The 23,547-nt window shown below is 43.6% G+C and overlaps 1 protein-coding gene across 5 annotated transcripts in view; it reads left to right on the top strand.

Moving 5' to 3' along the window:
• Positions 1-23,547, top strand: part of col14a1b (collagen, type XIV, alpha 1b) — a 112,760-nt gene that overhangs the window by 17,344 nt on the left and 71,869 nt on the right. For 4 of the 5 annotated variants that reach the window (XM_061059219.1, XM_061059218.1, XM_061059220.1 and 1 more), the window contains exons 4-5: positions 3,314-3,457; positions 6,016-6,099. The exons of the other annotated variant lie outside the window; for it this stretch is intronic. In XM_061059219.1, coding sequence (XP_060915202.1) covers positions 3,314-3,457; positions 6,016-6,099 — 228 coding nt within the window. The remainder of the gene's footprint in view (positions 1-3,313; positions 3,458-6,015; positions 6,100-23,547) is intronic. 5 annotated transcript variants of the gene reach the window in all.

Raw genomic sequence — 23,547 nt, 5'->3', positions numbered from 1 at the left:
AACACTGACATGAGAGAGACATGCTTCACACACACGCACAAACAGGACCTGTGGACATTAATGGAGAGATGTCAGAGTGGGGCTGCTACACAGAGAGCGCACCGAAGCTGTTTGGGGCTCGGTAACTTGCTCAGTACTCGGGAAGTTGCCTGGCACCTCTCCAGCTACCAGACAAGCTTCTATATTTTGGTCCACACCAGGACTTGAATTCCGAATCTCAACCCAAGTCGCTACAGACTGAACTACTGCCGTTTAACTTCAAGGATGCAAAAACAAACAGATGAATCTGTCATTTTTATTTCAATAAACATATTTAAACGTCTAAACAGTAGTAGGGTTGAGGCAGTTTTTCCTCCACACATAGACCATACCCTCGGGGGGCCCAAGAATGTTTCCGATCTTTTACAAAACAGTCCTTTGTCTATTTAGGCCACCTGTACAAGAAAACAATCCACTGATAACTGCCGTTCACACGGATCCACAGATGTTATTTATTTTTCTGTTTTATCAGCAAAGATCAAAATGACTCATCGTTGATTTAATGACACAAACAGAAGTTATCAGCATTTTTCTTCCACAACAAAAATCTTAATTTGAATTTACGTGTGCTCCTCAAACAATGTCGGACTTTAATCGATACGTGTTCATGTGTGAGACTCTCCATTCGATCTGTAAACCGCTGACTGACCGCCGAAGCTGCTGCAGCGACCACAGAAAAGCCCGTTTGGCAGGATTAGACGCTGAATCCACATTTTACAGATGATTGATATCTTTTCTCCCTTCTTCATTTTTGTCCACAGTCTCAGTTTGTACGTTTGAACTGTTCTCAGTTCTTTGTTTTCTCTTCGGTCTTCGCTGCTGTGATGAGCTTCATGGTCACCTCGGGCGTTAATAAAGTTAATCTCTCTCTCTCTCTCTCCTCACTCTGCGATGCTCCAGGGCTTCTCCATGTTCCTTTTCTTTACCCTGCAGTTTTAAGGGATCATTTTCAGATATGTGCAGCAGTTTGAGGCTATTTGAACACCAGCACAGGTGTGTATTAGGTGTGTGTACAGCACACCTGTGTAATTACAGTAGAGACCTCGTAACTGATGGTCATGATTGGTGATGTCAATTACATCAGCCGTTATACGTTACGCTGAAGTGTCCCTGAACAAGAAGTTCCTCACACCACGCTAACAAAGTTTGATTTGTGTAATACTGAATTCATCTTTTACCGATATAAAACTAAAAACATTTAAACTCAAATGAAGCTTCAAAGCTGCAGATTCTTTACCCGGGGACAAATGACCGCTGGAGGAACTTCATCTTTCTCAACTCAGGGATCAGGGTAACCCTAAAATCCACCAGTAGGTCTCGCCGGTATATAAGAGGCAGTCTGTTTTCGGGGAGGGGGGGTCACTCAGAGAAAGAGAGAGAAGGTTTAAACTGTGCTCAGCAACGTGCAGTCCCATCTGTTTTCCCTTTTTGTGGAGTTTCTCCTTCTAGCTGCAGGACGGTAGTCGAGCTCTTAGCCTACGGTGGAAAGTTGTAGAGTTCCAGCATCGCGCAAGTCCCACTGCCCGACTCCGCTGGTCACTTGTTGACTTCATTTAAGGAGTCCTTCAATCGAAGCAGCACGCCACAAGCTTTACTTACTGACCAGTTTAAACATTGAAACCATCGTCTGCTTTAAATGTTTGACGGACAAAAGATGTTAAGAAGTGGCGCCGCCAGCCTCGTCTGTGTATCTCAACAGTTTGAAGATTCACCTCAATTCATTGTTGCTTGCAAACATTTCCGGTGGCGTGCAGTGTGTGATGGTGGCGGCTGCACTGTCGTTAATGACGGTGCGTTTGTCAGCATTGACGCAGCCAACTTTTCCGCCTGCAGCTGCAAACGCTCTCTCCTCATTAGAAACAATTGACAAAAGCAGCTGGCGCTCGGAAAGAAATGCGCTAGGTGGAAAGTGCAACTTCTGTCAAACACAGGAGGGATGATGTTTAAAAATTAAATTAAATCTTTGTATACACGTCCTCTTTTCTTCTTCTCCATCTCTGCAGCGTCGTCCATCTCCTTCTTCTGTCCATGTCTTTTTTTTTTTTGCCTTTTCCTTCTTTTCATCTGCGTGTTCTTTCAGAGTTTGCAGGTCAGCTGTTCAAAAGACTTCGGTCCACAATCACTGCACGTCCCGTTTGTCCGACAGATAAATATTTCTCTCAGATATAGTGTTTTATTTGACCTTAGCTGAGTGTTGTTGTCCGTCTGTACGGGGATGAGAAGAGTTCAGTGAGCAGCTCCAGCTTCTCCATCAGGAGGTAAAAAGTGTTGATGTGGAGTTTTCAGATGGCGTTGAATAATTACTCTGATATCTCTGAATTGGCTTGCAGAGTGATTGTCACATTCAGGACGCCAAACAGTAGAAATTATTCTGAAATGTCTGTTTTGAATTTTGCAAGAAAAACAGAACAATCGAAATAATTCAAGAGTTCCAATTGTTTCCAATAATTCAAGTTTCTTGTTTGCATGTCCCCAAATCGAAATAGAGCAGAAATAAAGTCCTGAATCAGATTTTGTTTGGCTCTTTGTGAAGTCTTTTTCAGAGGACTCATGGCGTCTGCCTGTCTCCTCTTTGAATAATTAAAGGTGGGGTCAGTAGAAATGTGTGTAAACATAACCTTCAAACTCCTCATCTCCCCCAGAAGCCCCGCCCCATGCAGGAAGTAGTGTGTACGTTTACTGCTTGTAGCTGCACTGCAAAGTAACGCACGCTAGCACAAGCTAACCGCTGGTGTTTGTCACCTGCCTGTCCAACAGGAAGCAGACCAACTCCACGTCCACGGGTGAAAACACAAGGTTCACCCTTGTTTTAGAACGAGCTTTATCCGCTTGGTGTTTTACCTCACTGTGATTATATTTTCTCTTCTTTGCTGCTATTTCCACGTCCGTCATATTCACCAGTTTGAATCACGTCCAATCACTGAGTTGTATCCACTCCTAAACTCACCTGCTGCGCTGTCATTGGCTGGAGGAAACACACCAGCTCCGCCCAGAAACGTCCCGAATCAACCAGAACAAACCAGAACAGTAAAATCCAGTCAGAGGACAGAGTCAGACACAGTCACCCACCACACATGTACGGAGGCCCAGAAGGGACGATGGAGCAGCTTCACTTTAGGAGAAGTCTGTATTTTATTTTGATGGAAGAAGCTGCTGACTCTCTCTTTAAGTGAATCATAGAAATGTCGTCCTCGTGTTATCAGGATTCAAACAGAGAAATTCTCTTTTTATAACCAGACTGCTGAATATTTGTTCTTTACTTTCTCTGGATCAGGCGGAGAGCAGAAGGAGGTGCAGCTATCGAAGCAGGACGCGAAGCTGGTCATCAACGACTTTGACTCGTCTAAGGAATACAACTTTCAGATCTTTGCTCTCAGTGGGGGAAAGCAGAGCAAACCTCTTCATGCCAAACATGAAGGTAAGAGTCTAATCTACGATGTCTCTGCATGATTTAAGATGGTATCGCTGTAGCTTTAAGACGTGATGATATAAAGGATCAACTCGTGACAGAAAGCTGCTGAATCGATCTCTAAAGAAGAAATATGTTGCAAAGAAAAAACTCTACAAGCACTAGGGAGCATATTAAACAACATTTAGGACATTAAATGTGTTTGACTTCATTTTTCAACACCGGAGGTTTCCGCTTGATGTTGATAAGAACTTATTCACAACATTTATGACCTAACTACACACAGAACAAAGTGTGTCACGTGTTCCAGCCAATCAGCAACCTCCGGTGCTGTAAAAGTGAAGCCGATGCTGAAGTGTAAAATCCTGCAGTTCCTCACGTGTCCACTAGAGGCCGGCTGCAGAAGCACAGGAAGTCGCACACACAGTGCTTTGTCAGTTTTGAATTTTAATTTCTCTTTTATTAACACTGTGGCATTTCTCTGTGACTTCTGTGCACACTCATGCCCTGATTTGGGTATTAAAGGGGCGTTTACCTGCAGATTGCTAATTAGGAAAAACTGGCACCAGCTTCCATCCTTTGACGACCTGACATTCATTAAATTAAGAACACAGGCGGGAACAGTTCTGCAGATTAAGAACAGGATCCTGAATCTGCCAGAGTTTGCTTGGGAACTTCTCAAGAACTTATTTACCTCTGGGTCTGCACTCCTGGCTCCAATCACTGATGTCATTATAGACTCTGATGCCACCGTGACATCACTGACATCAGATCTGGTAGAGATCCTAACAGCAGCACTTTGAGATTTGGATCGGCTTTGCTGTTTTGTGAGACAAGACCAGACAAGTTCAGCAAAGTGGGAAACCAACAGAAGCAACAACAACTGCAGCATGCAGAGTCTCAGAGCTAAATGTGTTGTTTACTTTGTTTCATTCTCTGACATTCCGCAACCTGCTGATCTTTACTTTACACACTGTGCGCCATGAAAGACAGATTAGAAATAAACCTTTAAAGCTGTGTTTTCTCAAGAAATGTATTCAGTGCTCAGAATATCCTTCAGCTCGACAAACATGAAGGAGCTGCACAGTATTGCAGAATCCACAATTGCATGTTCTCCTATGCTGACGATTATAAATCTAAAAGTGGCTGACGTTGTTTGACATTTAAACAGCCGCAGTCATGGCTGCTGTTTACTCTCCGAGGCCGTGTTGGTTTCTAAAAACTCTTCTGGAAGTCAAACCAAGAGAAGAACTGAACCTAAAAACAGGCGTTGTGTCGTTGTCACATTTGAGTTATGATCCAGTGTTTCCCACACATAGACGATACTTGGCCCGGGCGCCGGGTTTATTTCCGACCTGCTTTATCCATAAAAGAGAGAGAGAGAGAGAGAGAGAGAGAGTCCGCTGGTACGTCCCCACAGTCTCATGTCAAAACAGAAGCTTCTTATGCCTTCTTTTGGATATCGTTCTGCAGCTGCAGCAGACATTTTTCTGCGCTGTTAAGGCCTGATTCCAAAACACAAGCGGTCGGGTAACTGCACCTTGAAGCGTATTTAAATATTACATCACGCAGTCATTTCGGGAAAAAAATGTATCCTTGCTTTGCAAATCAGTCTCACTGCAAAAACCGTGTCTAATTCACAAACACCAGCGCTAACAGCCACGCACATTTAGAGTGAAGAAATTACACCTGCTGAGAGTTGGCAGTAACTGCGCCACCGTATTTATAAGAGATGCCACCTCTGTGTACCTTCAAAATAAAAGCTCTGTAAATAAAGTCTGTAAGTATGACACTGACGTGACTATTATTAGAATAACCGGGGGTACATACAATAACCGCATCGATGGAGAAGCTCTGGAGCCGCCACGCACGAGGATGCACGATGGTCTGGCATCAAACCCTGATAAGAGCCCTGAAGAGACGCAAATTAAGACACAAAACACACAGCACGGACCTTTTGGGTGTGTCTGAATATCATCAGAGCTGTATGCTTTGAGAGTTAGACCTTGGGATGGAGCACATAAACAGAGCAAATTATGCACCTTTTTTTTGGCGCTATTAGCGGCCGCGTTCCATGAATCACGCCAGTAGTGGGTTAGGGTTACCTCCTACCTCCACCCCCGCCAACTCCACGGTCCAGGTACGGCGTCGTTCTGTGGGAATCGCTGAATGATCAGTCCTGAAAAAGTGATTCAGTGTCTCTCAGACTGCAAGAATGATTTGAAGTATTGATGGCTTGGCCTTAATAAATTAAACTGAAGCATCAGTGTCGACTCACTGAGATCCTCAGGCTCACCAGGAGCTAGACTTTAATCACACTGTGCATAATTGATCAGAGTTAATAAGGTTTTGATGTTGTTTTCCTCTTGGCTTCTTTTCTTACTTACGTTAGTTTTTGTTGCTTTTCTGGTCGATTGTAATCCCGGGATTCAGCAGGATTCTGCTTTGCCCTCTCTCTTCTCTGGTTTGATTTAAATCCAGGCCGACTTGTTTTTCTTTCTCCTCTCCTTTCCGGCCCAATCTTTTATAAATGTAGATTGTCAAATCGTGTGTTTCTCCCCTTCCAGCTCAGCGATCAGGCGTGGAGATGGTTCAGTCTCAGAGGGCACCAGACGGCGAAGTCACCCTGGAGAACAACGAGATCTCAGAAGGTAAGATCCACCGCAGGCAGACAGGAGGCAAACCAGGTGAACAGAAGCACTCAGACGTCTGGTACAAGTCTCTGAGTGTCTGGATACTCTCTGTCAGAAGATGAGGAAGATGTTATTTCGAGGAGATTATCAGGAAGACAACCTGCCAGTCCAGAGCGTCAAGTTACAAGAATGACAAAGAAGAAGAAGAGCTGCTCACGACTCAAAGTTTAAAAAAGGCTGCTCTGACAGCGACATACGAAGATATCATTTTAAAACCCTGACCTTTTCAAACCGAGCTTTTGATTGAGGACGAGCACAATGGTGTCACAACGAGGTAAGTAGGAGCTGAAGAGGCCTCACAAACGGCTGCATTCACCAGGGAAGGATTTGGATTCACCTCGTAAATCAAAGGCCGGTTCTCCACCTCTCGCTGTCCTTTTTGGAAACCATTTTGTAACGTTTAATAATTCCTGTCCTCGCTGGTTGAAGATGGAAGAAGGCCTCCAGAGTGTTTTATTCCAGCCCTTACAGAGTGGTTATCATGGAGCCTCGATGATGAAAAAAATTGTTGGAAAGAGGAAATGAAGCAGTGCTGAAAAAAATGGAGAATTTAAACGAGAGCCTGCAACAATCAGGAAATGAATCCAGAGCTGAAAGTTGTAAACAAACCTATTATCATTATTGTGAACGTGATTGAAGCGGTGTACGCTGAGGTGCATAATCACACACCGCAGGAAATAACAGGACACATGGAAACAACACAGGTAAGCCTTTTTCTTCACCGTGTGTCCGTCTGCTGCTGAGCTGCACTTACATGTGTCGGAGAAATTTATGTCGATGATGTATCCATTAATGTTTCTTTTGAAAAGTTTTTCTTCTGTGTGCGCTGAAAAGCCTCTCATGTTTGGTGCTCATCATATTCATATCATATCTGTATTTGTGTTTCTGTCGGCTGCCAAACCAATCAGAATTCAATAAACATGTCGTGAAAACCTTTGAGCATCAACGGGGATGTTTACTCTGCTGTATGTTGTTGACAAAGAACCTGATGGCGTTCCTTTGCAGCTCGTGAATGTGTGACGTGTCGCTTTGTGTGAGTGCCGTTGTGTTTGGAAGCCTCAAAAAGGAGGAATGGTGTTAATGATGGTGCAGATGGGAGTCCTGGCAGACGTTTAGCCGCCGTCTCAAACCCAAATTACAGCTTCTGCTCTTAAAACTGTCACAATGGAATAAATCACGTCTCTCTAAATCTTCCTATTAGTGCGTCTCAATCTGCCTCATCCCGTTGATTCTGGAGAAACTTCTCCCCGCTCCTTCTTGTTTCAGTGTTATTAGATTTACCTTCGTTGACTCGTCTCCTCTTGTCTCTGTTCCTAAATAAGATTCTAACTTCACACTGTCATCCCAACGTTAACGCTCTCCTCACTTCAAATAAAGATTTTCAGATTTTTCCCCATAATTACAGACTGGATCCTCTAAATGATTATGATGATTTTTCTCTCTTTCCTTTTGCACTAAAAAAGGCTCGTAGTGATTTAGAGATTTCACTTCATTGTGAGGAGTTTTTTTCTGCTCGTAGCCGACTGTAGACTAATTTCATTCTTACGTCCCGGGGGTCATTTTAATCCCTCCTGAAGTTTCATCCAATGACAAAGTGTGATATCTTTAAAGGGTTAACTATCGTTGGAGTGCGGTAGCATTAAACTTGAGTAGCATTAAACTTGAGTAACGACTCCCTGGGAAAATTAACGGACTGCGAACATAAACATACCGTAAAACTTCTAATAGAAGCTCATCCCAATGTTAGGCCCGGTCCCTTTGGTAACGCTGTGTTGCTGCACATTTAGACAAACGAAGGTCTCAGTTAGGGGCCTCGATGCGTTTAGTGTTGATCAGTTTGAATATGAACCTGAATCTTGACATTTACTACTGAAGACTTTGACAGAGGGACATGCTGCAGGGCGAACTCACACTCGACAATCTGAACCATGCCCAAGCACGTTTGACCATCAAAGTCGAGTTTGTTTGACTAGTGAGTGTACTCCGTACACTTACTTTATCCTGGCACGGTTCAAAGAGGCATGCTTCAGCCTGTCACAGCTGCTCTTAGACGAGCACAAGCACGGGTACACAATGTGGACATGAAGTATTATTGATCCCTGCCGCCATTATTTGAGAAATCCTGGATCGTATGCCTGTATCGGACTAAAATGACTCAAAAAACGCCACAAACTCAGTAAAGTAGCTGTCATGTCCTCTGAGTTGTTCTCCGATGTGTGGACTTGACCAGCTTGTAAACTAATCACGTAAAGTCACGCATGTGTTGTATTACGACCTTACGTATCAGAGGTAACCGTGCTCAGGCCCGGTTAGTCCTGGAGCAGTGTGAGTGCAGGCCAGCGGGGGAATGGAGAGGGGGGGCATTCATGCTTAAGCACAGTACGGATCAACTTTGCCTAGTGTGAGTGCGTCCCTAAGGATTTCTCAATCACAAAGTAACTCAGAATACCTTACTGTTACAACCGTAGTTGTCTGTTTAACCAGACCAGTTTATAAAATAATCTTTTTGAACTAATGGGAGCAAAATAAAAATCTGCTGATTATTAAAAATCAACTTCTTTTTAAATGGTGGAGTCGCCCCCTGCTGTTCATGCATGTTTAAGACATTAAATATGGACGCTACGTCTGCTTCTTGTATAGCAGATGCTTCAGAATCACTCGAGAGTCTCTGAAGACATCTGGTTTAAAAAAAAAGGAAAATGCAACGACATGAGATGCGTTCGCTTGCAAACTCACACAGGAACAGTTCAAATTAATTTAGATTTATGTTGATACAGGGATGAATTACAGTGTCATATAAATCACTCGGGTTCAGGGCATGGCGGTCTTCAAAGCGAGAGACGACTAAATTCAGCTGCTGAGAATGCACAACTCAAATACTAAGAATACGCTGATCTCAGGGAAATTCTTTGTTTTCATCAGATCTCCGTTATCGCGTGACCACAAGTGAATCATTCTAAAGCCACATGTAATATCGTGTGGCTGTGCATTATTTTATAAGAGGTCACCGGAATCTTAAATCTTCTGATGTTTTAAGTTGATCAGTTGTGAGATTTAAAGTTCAAACGCTGAAGCCTGATGATTGGAATATTTCAATGTTTCTTCCATAAAGAAAAACAATCCTACGAACACCCCCCCTTCTCTCCCTTTATGTACGGATGTTTGTGGTGTCTCAAAGCGTGGGGGTTTGAGTGACACTTTTCTGATGTCAGCTGTTTCTCTGTAGAAAACTTACAGTAAGACAGATGTTTCAGATCGAGTGCTAGAGTTTGCACTCGCTGCACCAGACGAGTGAAAACAGAGCGGGGAGGGAGGGAGGGGGAAAATGAGAGAGAGAGAGAGGTGGAGGGAGAGGGAGGGAGAATGAGAGAGAGGGAGAGGGAGGGAGGAGAGAGAGAGGGAGAGTGAGGACGAGGGAGGGAGGGAGAAAGGGAGAGAAAGAGGCAGGGAGAGAGAGAGTCGAGAGAAAGATAGAGGGAGGAGATCTTCAGCAAGTCCAAAGGGATCTGATCCAAAACTCAGAGATAATTGCAGCCAAGACGTCCATAAAAGTCCTTTTTGGGACTCGTTATTGCCTCTCTGGCGTTGCATGATTGCTACTTACAGCCCGTCTTCTTCTGTTTCCTCCTTTTATCTGTCACTCTGTGTGAAGCTGAACCGTTAAAGAATATTCTTAATGTGTGTTTACTTTAACAAACAGAAGCCAAAGCTACGTTCTGCAAACGCGTTCTGCAAACGACACTCTCAATGTTTGACTTGATTTATATCGACGATCAAAGTCTGAAAGTTTTTTAAGGTGTTTACAATAATCCAACACGGCTTTTAAACGAACACATACACATTCATAATTAAATGCTGTAACTCATATCACGATTAATCACGTTTTAATCGCATGTTCGGAAATTCAATCCAAACAGTTTTTACTCAGCTTTGATTTTGTGGTAGATTGAAAGTTTGGATTTTAATAAAGTCTTAAATAACCAAAACAGCAGATGCAGGAAATGAAACATGGATTAAACTTCTGTTACTCTGTCGTTCGTGTATCTGTGCAAAATAAAGAGAGAGAAATATAAAACATTTATAATTATTCATATTAGTTTAAAATTAAGTAAAGAGTGATGTAATGAAAAGTCAGAGGATGGAGTTGAATCTCAGCGTTGGAAGCTGTCACCAGAGGAGACGGGGAAGAATGCCCCCACGGCCCGTCTGCGGCCGACATGGTAACAGTTGGTTATGTTTTTCAAAGATCTCGTGGCGTTTCATGATGCTCGCTCTGGCAGGACGACTCGCCATTTGGCCAAAGTGGCAGAAAATTGAGAAAATGTTCAGCTAAGGCGGAAACAAATGTCTTTTCCTCAAACAAATTTAAATATTCTTCTATGGTTTGTACCAAAGAGTTATTCATGAAGAGGAACTGACCGCTTTAGAGCGACAGAAATAAATACATCAATGGTTATTTTGGCGATCAATGTGTGATAAAATATAATCTTGAGCAGTGACGTCCCTTGTGCACTCTCAGCACAGTCAACAGAGCTTATCGTCTCCTTAAAGTCTGTGTCCCTCCTGCACATATTCAGACGGTGAGAGGTGATTTACCTTTAGTTAGCCTAAAGTGGGAAAATGTTCGTGCTAAGCAGCTGCAGGAGTACGGAAACTATTATAAGGAAAACATAACCCACAGGTTACAATGCACAAATAGTCAAATGGCAGAAACAGAAGTGCCGTTGTTGCTCATGTTATCGTGTAAAACATGAAGAACAGCAGATTGTCATAAAGTTAAAGCTCTAAAGGTCATATATTCTCCTCTTCACAAGAAGTCTCAGAGCTCCCAAAGACATGTGTGAAGTTTCTTGTTCTAAATCCAATCTGATCCTGTATTTGATTTGAACAGGCTGTTTCTGTGTCTGTACCTTTAAATGTAAATGAGCTGAGTCTGACCACGCCCCCTCTCTGGAAGGACTTGGGTGTCTCGGGCTTTCTCGCTCCATGTCCTATTGTTTACGGTGAGAAGGCAGACTCAGAGGGCAGAACAAACACCTAGCTGTGGGAGTGTCACCATCCTGGGGGAGGGGCTACTGCCCTTTGTGATGTCATGAAGGGAAAATCTCCAAACGGCCTGTTTGAGCACACATTTTCTGAAAAGTGGAGCAGGCAGAAGACGGAGAGGATGGACTTCTCATCATTGGGGGATTTGTAGGCGGACTAGAGACACATAGTTTAGTTAATAAAAATATAATTAGTGTTAGAAAAACTGTCAGTCAAACCAACATGACTGACGAAACCTGTCTAGATAATGTAGATAACTGTATAAGGTCAGTGTGAGTTTGTGTGTGTGAGAGTCACCTGCTACTTCTCCAAATAACTCCGACTAGCCGAAGGCTAAACAGGACAGATGGAGGAGAGAGGAGCCAACCAATGATGAAACACTTTAAGTTTTTTAATATGACTCCACCTCACTTCACCGTCACCTTTTTCACTTGTCTTATAAAAACACACACACACACACACACACACACACACACACTTCCATCAAAAGCCCATCATCATCCCCTCCAGCTTCGTTTTTTCATCAGCTCTCTCTCTCTCGCTCTCTTTGAAGACTTTTTTATTATTGTGTTACTTCCTGTGATTACGCTCTTTGGCCACGCTTTGATTTATTTTTCGTCTCTCTTTCTCCCCTTCTTATTAAATCATGTATGAAGTTATCGATCACAACATGTAGACATTTATTTAACTCGGTAAACAGAATAAGCTCATATGTCTGGCACGGCTGAGGCGACATGATGATGAAATCGATTTAAGAAAAAAAAAATGTTATTAACTTGTGATTGTGGTTCGTCTAAACATCGGTTTGCAAAAGGATCATCTTACGTTTAAGCAACAGAGTATTTTAGGAACAGTTCAGTGAGCTCCAAAACTTTAAAAGACGCATAAAGACGATGTCACTGCAACACAGAAACACTTGAGGTAAAAGTTACAACAGCACGTCCCTTTTTTTTTTTTTTTTTTTAAGGAAGTCCGCCTGTCTTGTAAGCTTCCGCTCGCTTGTTGATCACGTAAAGTCATGCATCTGTTGTGTTACGACGTTATGAACAGGAGGTAACCGTGCTCAGACCCGGTTAGTCCTGCAGCAGTGTGAGTGCAGGCCAGCGGGGGAATCTAGCTTCAGCACGGTACGGGGGTAACTGGCCCTCGTGTGAGTGCGCCCTTCTTCCACCATGCAGACACATGGACTCCCTCTGAGTATGAGGAGTATAATCGACAGCACTCATTCGATAAAAGTAGAGAACGTTTTTTTAATAGATGTGAATCATAATGAATGTCATCATGTTTCCTGCTGTCCCTTTATTCCTTAACTTCTCTGAGTTGATTTTGAGCTGTGTCTCAGCACCATCTCTCCACCTCTCTCCTTCTTCTGTCCCGTCTCTCAGCTTCACCTTTTCTCACTCGGCTGTTCCTCGCTCATAGCTGACGGTCCGCTCCGTGCCCACACTTGCTGAATACCACAGTTATCGCCTCACAGGCCTGTTCCTTCTGCTGCTGATCAGACTTTTAACAGCTGCCTTCCTGACTTCATGGCTGTCAGTCTGCAGATCCGGCTGCTTGTACGTCTGACGGTGTTGTTGTGTACGTCTGCTTTCCTGCGCGCTTGTCTCTGCAGGCCAAGTACTTACAGCTCTCTTACTCACAAAGCTGGCAGCCTCTCCGGCTCATTTCTTAAAGGAAAACTCTGCTCAAATCGAAACGTGAAAGGTAGCTACGAGTTTCTCCTTATAGAAACGTGCAGCTGTCATAAGTTTGAATTCTCAGCGGTTAGAAAGGAGTCCAGTGGTGACCAGTTTAACAAGTCCTCAAGTTTTAAAGGCTTGATCAAATATAGGATCAGAGTGGATTTAGAACAAGAGACTTCACACACATGTTTCGGGGAGCTCTGAGACTTCTGTGAGTAGGAGAATATGTGACCTTTAAAGCATATTTCTTAACAGCAGTTACATCACCGACTGACTGCAGGACTCCGGTCATCGTACGTCACTCATTTCTTTCAGGCTCTTTCTGCTTCGTTGCTCAAACAAGAACCTGCAGGAAGATTTCAAAATGTTCGCTATGCGTTGCTCTTTTCCAGGTTTTTAAAGTCTCAGTTTCCTTCAGTGTTACATCTCAGGGCACCTTTTTGGCAGCCGAGCGGCAGGCGGGCAGGTGTGGACTCGCAGGTGTAACATTACAGTCTTCTAAAAACACACCGAGCCCCGTCTTCATTATTTCACTCTTTCAGAATATCCTGATTTGTGATCTTACCTGATTGGAATCCAGACATTTCCAGGGCACGGTTCACTGATCGGTCTCAAAGACGACGTGCTGTTTGTAGCTGTCTCGGTGCCGTTGCTCTGACATACATCACATCGCCGGCTTGTTGCTAAAGTCTACTCACCTGTGCACATAATTGGCACAGGTATGCGTGTGTGTTCTTACATTCCTGAACCTCAAATGTCTAAGCAAATCAAACTGAGGTGTTGATGGTGAAAGTTCAGATGTTTTTCTGACAACATAATCTAAATCCAATACACGACTCCACAGAAGCTAAATATTGATTTGTAGTTTTTTTTTATGATGTCACTTAAATATACACTCAATATTAACAGTGACTTAGTTTCACATGGGATTAAACTCTGGACTTCTGGGTAAAGATTGGGTGTGTTTGATCCTCCATTTCCCTCCGCCGCCCGCCGCCCTGAAAGACTTTCTCGCTCTTTTATTCCCATCCCCTGACTTCCTTCTTGCTCCTGTCATAATTAGATGGATCGATAGATAGATACTTGATTCATCCCCTGGGGGAAAATCAGGAGTATCCCATAGCTCACAAACTGTGAAAACGACGATGGTAACTTAAAGGACGGATGTGCGACTTTTAGATCCAGTAGATGTCGCCATGGAGCACCAGCATTAAACCAAAACAAACTTCTGTTTGGCGACACCTCCGCCATACTGAAGCCTCCGCTCTCCACCAGAGACACACCTCCAACCCCCCTCCACTCGCTCTCGCGTGAAGTTAGTCAATTAGAACGCACAATAATTAAGCACCATGAAGCACAAGCAACGGAAAAAAATTTTCCTTTCCTCAAACTGCAGTCACCTGTGCTCTGCATTGTTGTGCTAATGTTAGCGCACATTTACGTGTACATTTTAAAATAATCTTTATTTGTCAGTGAAAAAGAATGCTGCTCCGCAATGTCAAATGTCTCAGGGGTCCAGGTCTGATAAAATTCCCCCGATTGCAGGAGCAGTGCGTGTGTTTAAGAGTGACGTCTAATTCTTAACTCGGTTCCACCAAAGTAAGAAAGCGGTGTCGGAAGAGGCACGGCAGGCGGGTCAAAAGGAAATCACAGTTTTGCTTCACAAAGTGTCCGTTTGAAAGTAAAAGGAAATAAAGTCCCAAAACGTTTAACTTTTAATTGAGTCCCACAATTCCACGACCAGACTTTCCCCACAACTATGCAGAGAATGACTTGTGTACTTTTCTAACCGATATTTATCCAGAGGTAGTTTTGCTTTGCCGTGGTTTCTCTCCTCTTTGTTACGAGCTCTGATTTACATTCCTGTGTTTATAATCAGGTTGCTTTCTCGTCGGCTGTGCAGTCTTAATGTGGGAGAGCGAGGCGTCAGTCAGACTGCGGGCGCTAAAATGATGCTCATGAAAATGTCCTTCAAAGATGCTGGATTACACTCCACATTTCACAAACTTCACTCGGCAGCTTCTCTAGACTATTAACTATCACATGTTTTAATATGAAAGAATACATGTTTTAGTCCGATGTCTTTGACGGTTGCTCAGGGACATCATCTATACCGCTTTTCCTGTTCAGGGTCGTGTGGGTCTGGAGCTGATCCCGGCGGTCATTGGGGCGAGAGGCAGGGTCTAATATATTTGATTGGCTGCTTCGACTCGTCGTCTTGAGCTGTAAAGTTGAAAATGTTTAAAATTGTGTGCGTGTCAAAAAAGTGGGGGAAACTTGTCGTACAGGATCAGAGAAGAGCGCACGGTAAACCCGCTGTAGCAAAGGATAACAACGGTTTTACAGGCGACACTTTTCTAGCAACACAACTTCAGTAGCTGCGAATATACAGCTAGTGTTTGTTTCTGTTGTTATTTCTCCTCTAAAGGAACACAAACACCTTTTTTATATCGTGTTAATAAAAGCTGATTTAGGGACCGTAAACTTGTAAACCCTGAGCAGACAGACAAAGCTCCTGACAAGCTCCTGACCTTCAACAGGCTCCAGGTGAAGAACAGGGACACATCAGCATTTACAAACAGCAACTCAATGTGATGTCAGCCTGCTGAGCCACAAATAAAGATGAATGATTAACCGATAAATCGTGTGTGCAGAGCGCTGCGAAGGCCACAGAGGAGACAAGATGTTGATTTAGTGAGATCTGAGGGAGAGAGCGTGTGGGGTGGGGGGGGGGATGGTTGGCTGCTCAGTAATGCAGGCGAGGCGGCGCTGAAGCTCCATCAGCTTCTATTTGACACAGTGACAACCTCGTTTAGATCAGAGGAATGAAAAGATGCAGGGAGACTGATGGGGAGACAAAGAGCAGGGTTACAGTGTGAAGCCAGCTGCATGGAAATGGAAATGAACACTGCTCTGTTTGTTGACTGAAAAGAAGACAGTTGGTAACCACTAATTAATGCTAGGGAAGTGCACGATTAGCCGACGACACCGCTAACGACACCCTCGCTAGTCTGGTTGGTGAATCTTGTCACTCATATTTGTATTGATGCAGGCTCACAATGTGGCTTAAATGTAGTGTCTGCCTGTTATGCCAAGTTAGTGTGGTTCCTTTGTGCAGATGTGAAAGCTGTATATATCAAACCCTGCTGTGGACCAAACAACCGTACATAGACCGCCTCAAAAGGGGGGTCTCACTCCACTTTTAGTTTGTAGTAAGAACATGCAGCGACCTCCATCCGACCTGCAGGAAGTAACCACCGTGGGCTTTCTGCTCATCATCACTGAACACCTGTTAAAGACCACAGGCAGACTTGATGGAGCTTCTGAAACAGTTCGGGTGGATGAGCAGGTCCTGGATCTGGAGGATTAACGTGGTCCTTCTCATGAACTGTCAATAACATATTATTTTGAAACTGTCTCGTTTACCTTCAGTGATAAATACAAACAATATAAAAACTGATGAGCAGAGCCGACATCAGTCCGTGTCCTCGCCTGTCCAATTAGAAACTGTAAAGAGTCTTTGGAGCAGCCACAGCCAATCAGGAGGCAGCTAGTCTTTGTTTACTTCAGGGACTTTTAACACAAGAAATTCTGACCAATCAGAGAGCAGTTTCTTCGCTCATCACACATTTAGCTCCTCTTGTAAATGTCCCCGTGTGAACACAGACCAAACTGGAGGCAGTTATGCAGAAATGGAACAAACAGGTTGATGATTCAGACCAGAGCAAACGATCTACAGGAGCGAGAACATCCTAAGCTACAATGCTTGATTTCATACTTTAATATTTTAAAAACAAAGAAGATGGACTCGATGATCACAGGGGGAATTAATCTCCAAAAAGTTGTGAACGATTTTTTTATTTTAAGCCTCTTATTTTAAGAGTTTGGAGAAAAGTAGTCAGAATGAGCAGTTAAATCCACAGCGACTGACTCCGTAACACACACACACACACACACACACACACACACACACACCCCCATCCTGTGGATTTACTGTAGGTGCAGACCTGTGTGACACTTTTTGGTGTTAGTTCTCTTTTTTCCGTTTTGTGAGAGCGCTCTTTAAAGAACATCACTATCTTTTTCTCTCCTTTTACTTCTCTTCTGTCTCACTTTAACACACACACACACACACACCTCGGTGTTGATTGCAGTGTGATCCATGTACCTGTGAAAGTATTGCCAACAAGAACTCGCTGACAGCTGTGTAGTTGTCCCGTGTCCGAAGATGTCCTGCACTCGTTAAGGTTCATTACAGATAAAACCTGCTCTCATGAGTAAGTTGTCACAAACAAACAGAGTGTCTTTGATGCAAAGGCCGAAATCATCTTCAGGTATTTTAGTATGAGGCATTAAAAAATGATAACATGTTTCCAAACCAAAAGACTTGAATTTCTCCTTCAGCTTTGTGCACTGACGTCTGATCAGCTCCGTGTGGAGTGCACGTTTTTCAACTAAGTAGGTCAGTTAAACGACTTTTCATATGAGTCTGGCAGTCCGTTCTTCTACGTCCGTTCTTCTACGTGTCCGCACTATCGTGATCTAACTCTGTCACTGACTTTTTATGCGTCATGAATCTGTGCCATCTCCGTGCGCAATTCGAGGAAGCATTTTAGCACTGCTCCACGGTTAAACCAGCGGACCTCTGTATGATCAGGCAGCCTGTGGGTGATATCGTATTTGGATAAGGATGAAATGTTCAGTAATAGTTATATTTTTACAGTCTGGTGAAAGCTGGTGATAAAGTCGCAACAGCAGGCTACTGCATTTAGAAGTGATGTCGCACTGAAACTTTTAGGTGATCAACACAACACGTTCACCTCTGGGTGACCTAAAAATGAACCGTCTGTAATTAAAATCAGTTATTATTCATTTTAATTTACTGTTTTTATAATAACCAGAGGTAAAACTAGTCGGGAGATGCATCAGGCTCAACGCCGGTGTCCACAACCTACACTTAGTCTGGATGTGTGGAGACGGTCTGGGCCTTTACGCATGGCGGAGATGATTGTTTTTTTTATTTGCACGAGCTGCTCTTTGTGGCTCACTCCATAGGAAGCTTTGTTATTATCAGCCAAAACTTTTGTTTTATATCAGTCAAGACAGGAGAAACTGGTACGAAGTGTGGACAGAACTGAAGACCGTCATGATGCGCGCACAGTGCAGTGGTTGAGTCCCGTAGCTTTGATCAAATTCTGGCAACTTGTGAGCAAATAAGACTAAAGAAATATCGCTCCTTCGATCTCTCTTGAAAACCTGCATTCTGTGTCACCTCTCTCAGGTGTTCAGCCTGTTTGCTGATGTGATGTATTACCAGCGTAATGCAGGAGCAGCTCGTGCGCTCGGCCACTTGTCTTTTTACTCCCTGCTGAGAAGATAATTCAAAGTGCCCCGTTTAATTAATATTCGTATCATGATATCAACCTTTACGTTGCTCATTTTACATGGTTTACAGGTTTTAATACAATTCGGGGAAAATACGTATTACAGCGGGCCGTATGTCTGACATCCCTGGACTAGAGAAAAGAAGAATAACCTACTATACTCACTGCTTAATTCAATGTCACAAAACTACATGGAATCACTTTGTTTATGGCGTCCTCATATCAGCTGCATATTTACACCGGGTAATGTGTACATAGATTGGCAAGTCTACAGGATGCGAGGGTGCCGAGGACGGTAAATGATTCTCACCAGAAGCTCAGAACACGCCACGTGAGCATGAGGACACCCAATTATCTAATCATTCAATAAGCACAAAATGAGCTGCAAGTCATACCAGCCAGACGGCGGCTGCTGAAGGATGAGGCTGTCTGTAAAGTTCTCAGAGATGCAGAAAGCTGGTGAATAAAAAACACTTTGAAGGAGGACGTTTTGGGCAAATTAGGACGTTACCAAATAAACTTCTAACCCTTTGCAGCAGTGATTTAAACCTTTAAACAGTCAGAAGGACATTTCCCTGAACAGTTATCTCCTTCAGATCTTTATATGTATGCTGGAGGAAGATTCCTTTGACTTAAAATGACATGACATTAATGCGTAGCGGCCCTGGACTCTTGCTCTCTTGATGCATTCAGGTTTCCTGACACTTCACAAACCGGAAACATGAAAGCCGACTTCTTCAGTGAGCTTCACCGGGCTGAGACTTTACAGGGTATCAGCATCAGTGGGTGGAGGCTGTAGAAAAGTCCTGGAGACTGAATTCAATGAGCCTAATGGAGAGAAACTGTTTGGCTGCTATCATACTATGAATGAGATGAGGAGGGAGAATTAGAAAAGTGGCTCTCGTATAGAAACTCTGCAGACTGCTGTCCAGAGAAACCCCTTCCATGTAGAGACAGCCATATTTCATCTTCTGCACTGAGGCCGTTCATTTCTTCATCTGAGACTCGGCTGAAATGAGCTTTGATTCACGAGCTTCTCTGACCTTGTTCTGATTTATTTAGACATCGATGAGGGGCATTCATCTCCTGCAGTTTATAACTCAGTTACCTCCATCTTCATGATGCACACAGATCGCTCCGTGTTTTTAATATTTACTTTAATTCAAAGAAATCTCACCAAGAAAACATGAAGACGGTGTTAAAGGAGCCGTGTCCTGACATCAGCAGCAGCTCTACAACTGGAAACTGTTCCCTCCAAAACACGGGTCAGACTAGGGTCTCCTCCGCCATTGTTGTTGACAAAGATGAAAGCAGAAGTCCTGCCCCGCCTTGATTTTGATTGAGCGGTGAAGGGTCGAAAAGTAGGTAAGTATTTAAACGTAAACAACCTTCTTATTGTCAGCATTGTGCACCGGAGCGTCTGCTTGTTCCTCTCCACAGGCTGAACTGGGCTCAACCACAAAACAAAAGCACGATCCAAACAGGATGAGTTTGTGCCTGATGGAGGTTTAATGTGCAGAATATTTACTGTTGACTGTTCAGAGCGACTAAATTTAGATCTGTGGCATTGCAACATTTGTTCCTGCAGACTGTGCATGTGACAGTTATTATTTATGTGCAGCCTTTATTTTCCCTGCGATGCTCTTTGTGCTGAGCGTGCTTGTTTACTGCACAGCCCCTGCTTCACATTTATACTGTCAGACGTTTCAGCTCCTGGGAGCAGCACACTCGGTGCCACAGAGGCGACCGCGGTGCAAACGAGAGCTCCGTGCTTTGCTCCAGGGCCCCCTCGTGACAGCTTATGAGAGAGTTCATTTCCTGTTCAGATTTCCATATTTTTGTTTGGTGATAAAGACGCCTAAAGTCGATGACACAGTTTGAAAGTGATAAACTCCTATCCTCTTGACGGGAGAGAGCGCGTTCACTGTCATTAAAGTGCAGATCGCCCTCTGTGTCATCATGTCTGAGTGTAGAAAGCCTGGATCTGCCATCAAGGATACAAAGGAAAGACGGTGTGTTCTCCTTTTGAACATCTTTGATTGATGTTAAAAAGCTGAAGTCCAGAGTCGTTTACACGGAGGTATCCGCCTCTTGTATATCATGCAGGTGTGTTGAAGAAGCCGGCCGCCTGCTCTACCTGTGAAACCTTCCACATGGATGAAAACGTGGAATCCACAGGAGCCGACCTGGAAATGTTTCACAATCTGTCGTGCGGTTGCACAGAGTTGGATTTAGAGTCGACCTTTTAGCCGAGCGTAGATAAATCCCTCACACAAAGCCCTCAGGTGTGAACGCTCACCTTTAACACTGCAGGTATTGGTTGGCCTTGCAGTACCTTGTTGCCTTGAGGAGGAGTAAGCTTAGCTTTGACCTCGCTCTCTCTGCTGGACTCGGCGAAGAGCAGAGACGTGGTTGTTTTTACATTCTCGCTTGTTTTCATCCCAAACTTGAAATTAAGAGAACATTATTTGCATTTTTTGCATTTCGCACATTAGAAAATGTAAAACTTAACGACCTTTGTTAAATCATTCTGCAACTATCGTGATAATTACCCCCGTCTGCTGACAGGTCGTTTCCCATAATGCAATGTGACAGAGGGGGTCCTCACACAATTATGGGCTGAAGAGCCGTCACCATACCAGAGTTTTAACCTTAGAAAATCTGACAATATCGATAACTGATTTAACACCAGGGCAACAAAAGCAGAAAAGCCTAGACTCCAATATTAGACTATTTCTTTTTTCTTTTTCTTTTTTCATTTAAAGATTTATTTTTGGGCTTTTTGTGCCTTTTAATTGAGAGATAGGGCAGTGGATAGAGTCGGAAACCAGGGAGAGAGAGAGAGTGGGGAATGATTTGCGGGAAAGGAGCCACAGGCTGGACTCCAACCTGAGCCGCAGGAAACGGTTGTACAATCGACGAGTCATCGTGTTTAATAATCGTGATCTAAATAATCGAGATGATGATTTTTGCAAGCAGCCCTAATTTTTGCCCTGTTAATGTCAAACTGGTACCTTCAGTTCATGAAAGTTTCAGATGAAGAGACTATAAATACTTTTCCTGTTGACTAAAGAAGACGTTTCAAACACTCACCCTGAGCGCAGCCTGTATCGTCCTGTTCGTCCTGATTGCAGACATGAATATGTAAGAGGCTGTCAGTAAACACAAAGGCCTCATTATAATATTGTTTACACTTCTCTGACCCCGGGGTCACATCCTCTGCTTCGCTCTCTTGACCCTTTTACGGCATCATTCGGACTCTGACCTGCGGAGAGAAACACTCTGCCTCAGGGTGAAGCGACCTGCTCCAGAAATCTGTCAGAAAAGTTCCCTTTTTATTTGTTTCTGTGACCTCCTTCCCTTTATCCTCGTCCTCTTCTTCTTCTGTCTTTAAGACTCCGCCTCTCCCTGCAGAAGACACTTTTTACCACAGCGTCACGGTGGACAGGCTGAACCGTTAGCTTTTACTGTAATCAAAAGACAGTTTCACATCAGTCGGTCACGGCTGAGACTATTGACTTCTACCTCCCATTCGGTCACAGCTTTGAGCATCGATCCACACAGTGTCACATCGAGACGTTTCAGATCATATCAGGGACGTTTTCTCATCAAAGAGAACAACAGCGGGAACTCGAGCGTGACGAAGCTGCTCTCCCTGCGAGGGGGGATCAGTGTTTCTGTTTTCTGTTGAGTTTTCTTTGTTTTTATTTTGGGGTATTTCAGATTTCAGCAGGTGAGAAATAGACTTATTTCAAAGCTTAAAGGAAATCCAACACCTCCAACATCCAAGTCATGAATGGTTACAACACAGACTTTAAAGGTCAAATATTCTCCTCCTCATTAACCAGTTTAAATAAGTCTCAGAGCTCCTTAAAACATGTATGTGAAGTTTCTTGTTGTAAATCCACTCTGATCCTGTATTTGATCATGCCTATAAACCCCTCTATTTCAGCCCTGCTCAGAACAGGCTGTTTCTGTGTCTGTACCTTTAAATGTAAATGAGCTGTGTCTGACCACGCCCCCTCTCTGGAAGGACTTGGGTGTCTCGGGCTTTCTCGCTCCATGTCCTATTGTTTACAGTGAGAAGGCAGACTCAGAGGGCAGAACAAACACCTAGCTGTGGGAGTGTCACCCACCTGGGGGAGGGCTTTTCTCATCACTGGGGGTTTTAAGACAGACTAGTGACAAATATTAAAGTTAGAGAAACATGGTGAAGAGGATTTGACAGAATATGTGACCTTTAAATAATACGAAAAGTACAAGGAGCATTTCTTTGATTTCTGTCAATTCCTCTTTCATCTTCTCTCCTTTACAACACATTTGTACGTTCTCATCATCCTGTCCCATCTTGTTTTGATTTTGCTCTTGTGTAATTAGTATTTAGAGCAGCAGTCAGCCTCATAGAAGAGAAAAGAACCCGGAAAGCGAAGTCAGTGAATCGAAAAGAAAACAAAAGAGAAGGGAAAGATGAAGCCAAAAAAAGCATCATGGTTAACTGCAGCGGAGTCATGTCTGTATGTTCAACCTCATGAAAGGACCTGTTACACCTCTCTTTCTCTCTCTCTCTCTCTCTCATTTCCCAGACGTGATATTTAGCAGGAAGCTCGTCCTCTTCTCTCTTGGCACTCGCTCTGTTTTGCCCTTCAACGTCTCTTCCTGAACAATAATCCTGTCTTTCTTTTCTTGGATCTTTTTAGATCCTGTCTCCATAAAGAAATCATTATAATTAAATTGAATCACCTTTGTGCAGTTCAGACATGAATACATAGATGAAAACCTGCAGACTTCCTTTGTTTTGACGTCAAAACAGGCACCGGATGAACAAAAACTCATCCTCTGAAAGACAAAGCAACATGTTGTCGTTGTTTTTTTTATTCCCGCGTGATCTTGTAGTTCTCCTGTGATCTTGTAGTTCTCCTGTGATCTTGGAGTTCTCCTGTGATCTTATAGTTCTCTCCTGTGATCTTGTAGTTCTTGGTATCTTGTAGTTCTCCTGTGATGTGTGTACAGCTGCTCAGCTGCTCTCACGCTCTTTAAACGGATCCAGTGCGGCAGGGCTCACGCCGTCCGACAGAGCAAAACCGTGGCGCTGACGGACCGGGCACGGCGCAATTGGGGGTATAGCTGCTAAGCCTAAAACTTAAAGCCACCGAGGGGCTTCATAGAAGGGCTAATCTAGCCTATTAATTGACGAGCTTGCCGGCTTCGCTCCTGAGCGTAAGAATTTGAAATAAGACAGTCCAATATCTTCTTCGTTTAGGAATATTTATATTTCATTCCATCGTTGTCTC

The sequence above is a fragment of the Labrus mixtus genome, chromosome 16 (genome assembly GCF_963584025.1).
Source record: "Labrus mixtus chromosome 16, fLabMix1.1, whole genome shotgun sequence".
NCBI classification, from domain to species: Eukaryota; Metazoa; Chordata; class Actinopteri; order Labriformes; family Labridae; genus Labrus; species Labrus mixtus.
Note: the sequence above shows the minus strand (reverse complement) of the source record. Positions and strands in the feature narration are given on the sequence as shown.